The sequence below is a fragment of the Cupressus sempervirens genome, chromosome 1, assembly GCF_028749045.1.
Source record: "Cupressus sempervirens isolate cs-2001-9-10 chromosome 1, ASM2874904v1, whole genome shotgun sequence".
NCBI lineage: Eukaryota > Viridiplantae > Streptophyta > Pinopsida > Cupressales > Cupressaceae > Cupressus > Cupressus sempervirens.
The window spans coordinates 501165178-501177221 of NC_143118.1; the positions used below are offsets into that span (position 1 = coordinate 501165178).

The 12044-nt window shown below is 37.5% G+C and overlaps 1 protein-coding gene across 2 annotated transcripts in view; it reads right to left on the reverse strand.

The window, feature by feature from the left end:
- LOC149578433 (initiation factor 4A-like protein) overlaps positions 1–12044 on the reverse strand; it is a 241250-nt gene that overhangs the window by 225454 nt on the left and 3752 nt on the right. For both annotated transcript variants that reach the window (XM_089829083.1, XM_089829086.1), the window contains exon 2: positions 5596–5733. In XM_089829083.1, the coding sequence (XP_089685209.1) occupies positions 5596–5733 (138 nt within the window). The remainder of the gene's footprint in view (positions 1–5595; positions 5734–12044) is intronic.

A 12044-nucleotide genomic window follows, 5' to 3' on the forward strand; every position in this document is an offset into this window, starting at 1 on the left:
AGGCTATTTTAAAGTGTGGATGTCATATTGTGCAAGATAATTGCAAGTGGTGCTTGGAAAGACCATAGCGGCAGTCAAGTTGTTCAGGATTGAGGGGAGAGCTAACACTACAGAAAGATTGCAAATAGTTACCCCATAATATGCATACAACTATTGATGATTGAGAGGGAAGATAGGCAACGATGATTCAAACAAGGTCGGAGTTGCTCTTGCCAGGAATCACATAGTGTAGGACAAGTCGTTTCCAGGTTGAGAATTGATTAAAAGTAACAGGCGACTGCAATTTGCTGTTGCAATATTCAATTGGACTGAGCACATTATTTACCTGCAAGTTCATTCTGAAGGTCCAATTGAGGTTGTTGTCTGCAAATAAGGTTGTGATTTATGACTTGTCTAGGCTGCGATCAAGTTTCTGTAGGCCCGTATTGAGTATTTAGGGCTTGCATTCAGTATTCTGGAGTGCACATTGTATGTTTGGAAGCCAACACAGGTCATACCTGAGACGGTGATCAGGATACAAAGCAGAGCTAAGACTATTACTTTCCATCGTGGTGGTTGGAGAGATTACCAGGTCCATTTGAAAGTCACAGAAATTTTGGGGAGTTGTTGGGCATTTCTTCTGCTAACACCAAGCAGTCATGTGGGTGATTTATAGTGCGAACCCAGGGTGAAAACAATATATTAGCAGGTTCTTTTAAGACAGTTGTAATTCTCAGTGTTTAAGTGTTAATTCCTTGTAAATCTTAATGCAACAAATCTGTGAATATTATTTAATTCATATCTAAGTTCTGAATTTCACTTAGCAATATCTAAATTGCAAAATCATAAATTGGAATACAGTCTTAACTTCCTTGTAAATTTTAATGCAACAAATCTGTGAATATTATTTAGTCCTTATCTAAGTTCTGAATTTCACTTAGCAATATCTAAATTGCAAACTTATAAATTGGAATGCAGTCTTGACTTCACTGGAGGCAAGTTATTTGTGTCTATTTCAGTATTCGTATTATTTGTTTATAGTTATAAGTAGCTAGGTTGCCTGTGATGTTTATATGTAAGGGGGTGATACCCCATACGAATTTTGGCTATCTCATTGTATCCCTTCCCCTTGAATAGAAATAAGCTAAAGTTGTGGTCTTGATGGAAAAATTTAAAAATGAGTATAAATCCCCTTTTAGCCACGTGAAGGAGAAATAAGAGGGAAAGAATTAATCAAAAAGAAATGGTCAAGCCAAATGCTACGTTGACTTAGGGTTTTCCTTTTCATATTCACTTCACTGCATCACATTGTTTGTCTCCAATGGCAGCCACGAGCCAAAGGAGGCATTTGGGACAGCCAAATGATGCATAACAAGTGAACTGAAGAAGTTTTCAACGCATTGTTTAAGATTATAGATGCCAGGTCTATTTTACCTCCATTAATCCTCCTCTTGTTTCACTAAAAAGTAAAATGCCAAATTTGTTAACTGATGTGTGCATTCGCAAATGAATTATTCTTGCATGAGTTCTTGTATGCCACAGTTCATGGCTATATGGGCATATCGATCTGTGTATAATGGTGTCATGAGGATAGGTTGTTGTCGTTTTTCCTAGGGAGTATTCATTTTGTGTTTTAAAGGAAAACCCATAGCATCATGTAGGTTGGAACCTCTGACCTGTTCATGCATTTGCAAAGGTGAATAACTGAAGTTCTTGCAACTTTCTTTGTGATGTTTCTTCGAGTTTCATCTTTTTGTTAGAAGAGACAAGAGTTTACCATGGTAGCACTGCATACAGAGGCCTTATTCAGTGTAAAATTTTATTTCACATTTATATACAGTCTTCAGCAGTTTAAAGATCCCAACCGTAGCTTTTATGGCTGCCACAGTCATAATGCATAGTCCACAAGTAATCTTATAAGAGGGATTTTGATATAATGGAAGAGCTGTTTTTCGTAGGATTATAAGTTAAGAAGACATCTAATGCCACTTATCAATAGCAGGTCAAGAAGCAATACAATCAAGAGTAATGACAACCGTAGCCATTATGAGAGTCAAGTAGCATGATGACAGTGAGGGATCAAAATAAAACACAACTTTACGTGCAATGGATGTTGTGCTGTAATGTTGGCGGTATAGATTTTTGACTTATGACAGCACTATAATTTCATTTTAAACCAGTGTTCTGGGACTCTGCGAGTCCGAGGCAGAGGCAGCCTTTCTAGGGCAAATGGCCTTTGGACTCGGACTCGGCCGAGTCCTGGCAGAGTCCACGTGGACTCGCTGAGTCCCGAGCCTAGGACTCTCCCAAAAAAAATTCTTTTTTTTAATTCTTTTTTTAATGTTTTTGTTTAAAACGAGAGATTTCTGGAAGGTGTTTTTTTTTCCGTGTATATTAATTTTGAAAATGATGTTGTGGGGCTCACTGCCAATATTGGTTACTATTTGAGTTTCATTATGAAGAAGTCGCTTTCAGCATTGTAGAGTTCCGTAATGTCGTACAGATATTTTCAGATTTGCATATATTTGTGTTAGAATTCTATAATGATGTATATGAGTTTTTCTCTTTTTCTATAGACTTACATGTTCATGAACGTTAAAACTCTCTAGTGTTGTACAAAAAGTTATAAACTTTCAAACTACGTGTATATGTGTTGCTGGCTATGTCCTTGATCATTTTCTTGGCAAAAATTTGTAAGCCAGCTATAATTGTTATTAAAACACTTTTACTGTTAAAGGTTGTGTTTCACCAAGTAAATTGATAGACATACTTGAGAGCCCTATCGTCTACAATGCGCACATATGCTGTAACAAACATATTTCTCAATATCTAAGTCTTCCATGACTTATCTTAAGTGTATTCGTAGGAGGGCATAGGCTACTATGAACCTTAGTCTTCTACACTCTAGCTGATATTTTGATATATGTTTTCAACTTTTGATTCCATGGATTTTATATATTGTAGACATTTGACAGTGACACTATGTTTAACTTATATTATGTTATTCAAAATTTTTTTCCTTCAAAAATTGGTCGTTATACTTATGTGATCTATGCAAAATTGTGTACGAGTGTTAAGTAGCTTCTATTTGTCTCAATTATTGTGTATTTGATGTTAATTGACTAAATGATGCATGAAAAAATCTTTAAATCCTTAAAAAACTTTGAATTTCATGAGTTTTTCGACTTTTCGAGTCCTTGCCAAGTCCTGGCCGAGTCCAAGTCAAAGTCGGATTTTGACTTTCGAAGTCAGAGGCAAGTCCGAGTCCCGTAACTATATTTTAAACCATCCCAAGCAGCAAAAGACAATCACGTTGATAAGACATTGACTTAAACTAAAGAGCAGTTTTCAGAAGCAAATAGGAGAGAAAGACATGGAGGTCATTCACATAAAAAAATTACAATAGCTTTAGGTTCCTCTAGAAGTCAAGGACAGAGGCAGCATGAACAAAAGAAGAGCATCTTTTGTAGAGTGCCTGAAGCATGTAATGTTCCCATTTCCGCGAGCATCAGAGTTTGTTTGGATTGGCCTATCATTGGCCCTCATAGGCTAAGTCAAATGATTAGAGCGTTCCCAGTTGGTAGAACAGGAGGCTATTTGCTTTTCAGGGCACAAAAGTGTTTAGGATTGCTCTTCATTTGGTTTGGTTTGATAAACTTACTATTCATAGTAATTCATTTATCCAGCATTTTTATATTTAGCAGGGCACGTAGACTGGCCTTTGTTGCAGCAATGATCTTTGGCACCTTTGTTTTGATCGGGTATTCATGGATTTACATATTATGATAAATCAAGGTTGATAGAGATGGGCCCTTAGTATTTTTAGTGAAGCGACCCGATTAGCGGTGAATGCAATGGGCTACCTCCTAGTGATTTCACAATTGATTTGTGATGATTAATAATGGAGTTATAATATTATAATTATTACTAAATTTATATTTTGATAATAATTATTTATTAAGTGCATATCATTAATTGAATTAAGAGTGACTATAACAAAGCTATACTATAAAGTCATTTTAGTTATTAAAGCTCTCCAGCTTATTCAAGAAATTACTTCATAAGGAGATATTTAAAAGTAAAGAACATTTTATCACACATTGCTAAAAGTACAAGCATTTGCGGACTCAAAAAGCTATATAAGCAAGGCTATCCTTCCACTTGAGATGTTATGAGAATTGAATATTGAAACCGTTTCTCCATTGTTGCTGGAAATCAGTGACTCAATATTCTAAGGACAATAACCCTTGAATTAGTGGGCTGGACAGAAACTCGTATCTTCCAAGATTTGTGGATTCAAATCAGAATTCACAGCAGATCTTAATAGTGTAAGCAGGGTAAGTTTAAAGTAATTGTTCAATATCTCCACTGTTGAGAAGTTATCTTTCAAAGAATCATGAAAGCAGTGTGAACCCTTGAAGCAATTCGCTGAAGTCTTTCCAAGTATTTCAATCTGCATATGAGGAATGGATAGATGTCTTTAGGTCCTAGCACTTTATCAAACATCACCAGCTAGCCATACAATTGCCAGCAAGGTAGATTGCAGGATTCAATGAGGTTAGTAATATGAAATCAATGTCTCAGTAGCAGTCTACATGAGCCAGAGGTCTGTTAAATACAGGATTTATTGAATGTTTTAGGGTAAATATTGGATAACTTGAGGGGTTTTTACAGAGCATGAAGATAAAAGTATACTAAACAGAAACGATCTGCTACAGTAGTGGAAGTATGATGATAGCCAAAGATGATAAGAGAATGGACAGAAAAAGAAGAAATAAAAATTATATGATTTTCTAAAAGTATTAATTAAATTAACTTACCTACAAATTTATGTGAATTATTTAATTAGGTTTTATCTTTGTACGTTACGGCCTCTCTACTAGTTAATCTTGTACCTTGAGTAACCCACACATTAACTTTGGTTTCACTTTTTCATTCTCTTTGGACCTATAGCTTTGAGTTTAATCTCTTTCACATTCCAAAGGACCAACAAATGTTGATCATTTGTATTCCCACTTTATTTTATTTTATTTTCAACACTCTGAAGCATTTGGACGAGTCATTGATTTAAAAAATAAAAACATTGGGGTCCACTTTTCAAAGGTACACTGTAAAACTCTTTTAAATCAATCAATCTTCACTCCAAATTCGCCAAATGTGCCTATGAAAATGGTTGCAGACTAAATTTTTATGTTGACCATTCTTGTTTGACAAACTCGCATTTTATGGCAAGTTTCTAGGCAAACCTTTTGGCAAGTTATTTCTTAGATGCATTGTCGTGCATATTTTTTATGTATGCAATTACCTTCCACCATATAAGGAATGTTGCACAAGAAGTGTCAAAAACAGATAAATTAGAAATTTATTCGCTAGCTTGGAGAGTTTCTAGTTTAATCAATCTTGATCACAAAGTTAGCAAGGGGCCTACATAATATAACAAGACCACTTATTACATTATCAGAACCAACAAAATTAAGGTGAGCTGGAGCTAATATTTTTACTTGAATTTTACATACCCCTAGATAACATTTATTTCTCGTGATACAAAAACTATAAAATAATTGTTGTACACTCATACTGGCACTCATGGCAAAGATATGAGATCATAAAACATACCAAACAAGATGAGGATATATACGGCAGGCTAGATATAGTTGCACAAACAGCATCAAGATCATCTCGAGAGCTGCAGCATAGCACAATAGGCAATCGAGATCTCCTACCGATAACATCTAGCAAATCAACCAAAGTCCCCTGCATCAACAAATTGCTTGTCATTTTTTAATGTTAGCTTTAAAGTGTGATAGACGGATATTGAAAATGCATAATGTAAAGCATCAAGAGTGTTAAATTTGAACCAAGTTAAGATAGATAGCAAAAACAACACAAACAGCAAGCCTCTTTATCCTGGGAAAAACCCTCCTACTCGAGGGAAACAACCCAGCCCCACAAAATGATACCTTTATTTTATATAACTAATTAGTCCTCAAGGTCTTTCACAATATGTCACATACAAATTCTCATAAGAATAACAACATGGAATCTCTAACGAGATTGCCAAGAGAGAATTTGTTGACAAATACTCAATCAACAAAGGTCAAACAAACATATTGAAATAGCTTCAGAAAACTAGAAGTAATCTAAGAAGAAGATTAAATGCAGTACACAACAACAACCACAACACAAAACTGGAATAAGCACATGGAAAATATGCAGGTATAGAGAAATCTGAAGATGACCACTACAGAGCAGAGATAATACTCTCAACCGGATGAAAGCATGAACACCTCTAGAAATAACATAGATGCTGATAGGAGACCAATAACCAACTGAAATAGAACACACCAAAATTGCTTAAATATTGACTTTAGCTAAGCACACCAAAAAAATGATAGAAGCTTATAAACAAAGCGAAGATCTCTCTTGAAGCCACATCATATTTTCAACACTCCCTCTTAGCAAGAGATAGATCTTCATTTTGTCCTTATGAGATGAGGTTGCAACCAGTCAAGTGGTTAATTCAATATTTTTCATAAAATACTATTGCCATCACATAATAGACTGAGATGTTATCCCAACATAACATTGAACCAAAAACATAACAACTGTAATTACAAAGTACTATTGCTACCTCTTCATAACAATGTCAAAATATAGCAATTGTTATCAAAACATATTCCATCATAGATATTCCTTTAAGTTGAAAGCAAATAATTAATGCATCACATTTTTGTCATGCCTGCTCGTAAAGGATAAGTTACACCATGCCTACTTGCAGAGGATGTTTGAATGAGGATTTTCACCTCAATCTTTTCCCTGAGGAGATTGTATCTACATCGTGCCTACATGCAAAGGGTGAATTCATCATGCCTACTTGCAGTCGGTGAATTATTTTTCATCATGCCTACTTGCAAAGGATGAACACAAGAAGTATCAATATATGACTTCTCTCCAAAGAAGCACTCACCATGAAATAGTTATTGAAGTTGAGACTCTCTCTCAGTAAGCATATCATTCTCCATTAGGCCAAGCTTCTTTCAGACGTAATTAAAGTTCATTCTAGGAAAAGGCTTGGTAAGAATATCAGCAACTTGTTCTTCAGTAGAAACATACTTGAGTTCAATAACTTTCCCTTTCAATCATATCTCTAGATAATGATATTTAATTTCTACATGTTTGGATCTATCATGAAACACAAGATTAGCTGAAGGCTTTACACAGCTTTGATTATAATTTATAACACATAATCATAGTAGGTTCAGCTATATGACCAAATAGACCAAAGTGTAATTTGCGAATCCACACAGCTTTTTTTGCAACCATACATCTTGCTACATACTCTACTTCAGCAATGCTTTGAGCCACACAAGATTGCTTTGTTGTCGGTAAATTCTATATTGTAGCTGACAGGCAGAATTGTATCGAAAAGGGCGCATGACGGTTGAGTCAACCCCTTTGGGAAAGTATATGTACATCATCCAAAGGGACTATTGGATCATCATTATTATTGTAAGTGTTGTACTTGGAGTGCATATTGCATATATGAATAAATTCTGTGTCTTGTGTTACATCTTAATTTACTGAATGTGATAAGTATCCTTTTACCCTGTACGATAAACATTTGACGTTGTTGCCAGTCGAACCTAGTATGTAAGAGGTGTTATGAAGATTAATGTCAAATCTGCTTAATAAAGATAGGAATAAAGTTAAAGATAAAAATGACATACGTACAACACGGGAAGTATTGATTTTAGCACAACAGGTAGAGCACAAACAGAAATTCCAACAGCTTACCGACGGGTGCTGAGGGGGTTGAAGGAGCACTGACAGAGGGAGTGCATTCACCTAGCAAACCGAGGAGTGTCGAGGAGTTTCTTGAGGAAATGCGACAAAGATTAAATTTGGTGGAAGAGACAAGGGAGGAGTTCCTGAACTTGTATATGCTGAGGGTAGAGAATCTGAACGGAAGGGAAGAAACTCGCACGGCTCAAAGTGCCGAAGGAGCATGAGCGTGAAGTGAACTCTTTGTTCCCGATACACCTGACGAACAAATACAGGTAGAGAATCAAACAACTTCACTTGAAGAAGATCTCTTTACACCAAGTAACGTGGTTGTCCAAAGTAGGGCAATTGTCCGAAGTAGGGCTAGTTGTGCAAAACAATGCAGGTACTCAGAACAACGCGGGTACTCAGAACAGTGTGGGTGCGCAATAAGCACCACAGATTCAGAAGAAAGTAGCAATGGCAGGACCAAAAGAAAAATTGCCGAAGTTCAATGGCGATGGTATGGCCGATCCAATTAAACACTGTAAGACATGCGAAACAATCTGGATGCGAATGGTGTAACGGACCAGGATGACTGGGTCCAACAGTTTCCGGCAACCCTACGAGGTGTAGCAATTGATTGGTTTTCGGATGCCGATCTACAGAAATTAACTACATGGATAGAAGTCAGGAAGGAATTCATAGAAGAGTTCCAACTACTAAGGGATGATAACAAAATAGTAGTGGAAATATACAATACAAAATAGAGAAAGAACGAAACAATCCTTGTATATGCAAGAAGGCTGAAAGAGCTAGTGGGGAAATGGAAAGCCAACCAGCTAACGGGTTAAAGAAAAGGTGGTTTGTAGAAGAGCTAGGACCAACATTGAAGAAAAAAAAGAAAATCGTACCTCCAGCGTTGTACATAGATGCATATAATCAAGCAATGGATCTAGAGAGTGAATAAAAAATGAGCAAAAAGAAAAAAAACAAATCGTCAAACTCAAACGATTCATCTTCCGAAAGCAGTAGCAGGGACAAGGAGTCTAGTAAGAAGGTTCGAGCATTGCAGAAGGATATGTTACGAATGATGGAGTTCAAAATTTTGAAAAAGAATCCTGTCTTGGTGAAAGGGGAACTATGGTGTACGGACTGTAAGGAGGAGGGCCACACTAAGGGCTCCTTCCCGAAGAAACAATTTTGCGATATCTGCCAAATTGCAGGACATTCCACAAAGGAATGCCGGTTCAATATGAAGACAAAGGGACATCAAGTGTTACTAACACAAGGAGTGTCAACCGCAGGAGCAAAAACAAACACGAACAATGGCACAACCTCAGGAGGGTACCATAACAATAACCAGTGTGGATGAGGAGGTAACAATAATAATGGAGGCCAAAGTCGAATACAGTACGAATCGAGTGGATGGCCAATGATACAATATCATGCGTGCAACCTCTGGGGACACTTCGCTAAAGACTGTACTACAAAGGAAACATTGCAGTTGTTGTGCAGATGGTGTGGTCGAGGAGACTACAAGGATTCGAAATACCCTAAGCAAGGAGTGAACTTGTTAAGTATTGAAACAGGTGAGGAGGAGATATTAGCCATCACTCGTGAGCAAGCAAAGAAGACAGCATATCCAGATGTAGAAGAGGAAAAGAAAAGGTTGCAACAAGCACAAGCGGAATTGGAAAAAAAATGGAAGCCAAGAAATCACAAACAAAAGACATTGTCAGCACCTCGACGAGGAATTTGGCAGAACAAAATATTATATGGCAGGTAATGCAAATGGAAGTTCCTATGAAACTGAATGACCTTCTTCTTACAATGCCTTAGCTGCGAACTACGATACTAAACATGACACCACTCCCAATAGCAATGGAAGAGATAGGAAAAGATGGCAGTGGAACAACTGCAATAGACCCAATGGTACTAGCACTCACTACGAGAAGACATCCTGCAGTAGTATAGATGGGTATCCTCAGAACCATACTCTCGGACACAATCGTCGATGGAGGGTCAAGAGTGAATGTATTACCGGAAGATGTATGGAAGAAATTGGGACAACCTACGTTGTGGCCACCTACATTTCAACTACTCACTGGCAATCAGCACGGAATCAAACCTTTAGGGACCCTGATGGCACAATCTGTAACCATCGGGACGCAGCCATTCTTATTGGATGTTGTGATCATACAGTTAAAAAGAAAAAGGTACGACACCATCCTCAGATGGGGTTGGCTGGTATGGGTGAAAGTGAAACATGATTGGAAACAGAATAGTCTATCCAAGGAAGGTAGAGGTCGAAGATTTGTGATCAACTTGCACACACAAATGGTAGGAGAGGAGGCAGCATCGTTGGATTCCGAAGGCAAAGGCAGATGTGACGACGAGGGGAAAAAAATGGAACCTAACGAAGAGGGAATACTAAGATTGGAAGGAAAGTCTAACGATGATGACCTAGACTTGGTGAGCGACCTATTCCATTAGCAGATGGAGGACTACGAGCTCTTTCTAAGCTATAACATGCTAGGGGTCAAAGATGGAAAAGAAGAGAATGAATTTCTGAAGGAGTATAGAGAAATCAAGGAGGGAGAAGCACAAATCAATGAAATGCCTGTGCATACATTTAGTGAAGACAAACCTATTAAGTACGAAGAGCCTACAGTGAAAACGATGAACTTAGGAGATGAAGCCAATCCGAAAAGTATATTTGTGGGAGATGACTGAAATCCAGTCCTGAAGGCAGCATCGTTCAAAATATTCATGGAATATAAAGACGTATTTGCATGGATGTATAAGGACCTGAAAGAGGTACTACAAGAGTTATGTGTCCACCAAATACCATTGATAGAAGGCGCAATACCCATACAAAAGTGGTCGTACCGGATGAACAAAAATTATGCTACATGGGTCACTGACGAGATCGACCGAATGCTGGAAGTAGGAATTATTTTAGGGTGCAAACAAGTGAGTGGGTATCACCGATTGTGATATCTCTAAAGAAGGACACCGCTCAGATAAGAATATGTGCGGACTTTCAATGCTTAAATGCAATTTCAATGCTTAAATGCAATAACGATCAAGGATACATTCACCGATAGCATTTTGGAAGAAGTTGCGAGGCATGAAATTGTTCATTTATGGATGGATTCTCTGGATACAACCAGATATCCATCGCTGAAGAAGATAGGATTAAAACAACATTCATAATGGAAGATGGAGTATATGCCTACAATAAGATGTCATTTGGACTGTGTAATGCTCTGACAACATTTCAGAGAATTATCTTGCATATATTTGATAAGATGTCAGTAGGGAATTTCAAGGAATTTTTAGACAATTGGTCAATTTTTAGCATGAAGGACAAGCATATAACTGCACTCAAAAATGCATGGAAAAATGCAAACGAGCAAGATTGGCACTGAATCCGAAGAAGTGCAAGTTCATGGTACCGCAAGGGAAGCTATTAGGGTACATAGTATGCAAAGTAGGATTAAAGACGGATCTTGACAAAGTTCGGGTAATCTTGGAAATGCCACCGTCAACAGATGTAATAGAGGTAAAATTGTTCCTCGGACATATTGGATATTACCGAAGGTTCATTAAGGACTTTGCGAAAATATCCTACCCGCTGGACAAACTAACCTGCAAAGGAGAAACCTAGAAGTGGGATACAGAGTAGAATGAAGCCTTTGAAGGACTGAGAAACAAGACTACCTACATCGCCTATCCTAGCATATCCGAACTGGGATAAGAAGTTTCATGTTCATGTTGATGAATCAAACTATGCGATTGGAGCGACATTGGCACAAACAAGTGATCATAGACTAGATCATCCAGTATACTTTGCGAGTAGACTATTATCTAAAGCAGAGAAAATTTACAGTACAACAGAGCAAGAGGCACTTGGAATGGCATACACAGTACAAAAATTTAGACATTTTCTACTAGCGACGCCATTTGTATTTTATGCAGATCATCAAGCACTATTATATCTCATAAACAAGCTGATCATTGAAGGAAGGATAAGCAGGTGGCTATTATTGTTGCAGGAGCTTACATTCGAGATTGTGGTACAGCCAGGAAAGAGCCATGTAAGCGTGGATCACTTATCAAGGATAAAATCAGGAGAGCAACCGGAGGGGGTCAACGATGATTTTCCTGATGCACAGCTATTTCAGATTGTCATATTGCCATCCTAGTAGATGCGTATTGGAGAATATCTTTTGATGGGACAATTTCCTACGAAAATGCCACTGAAGAAGGAAACTGGTACTAAGAAGTCGGATGTTTCG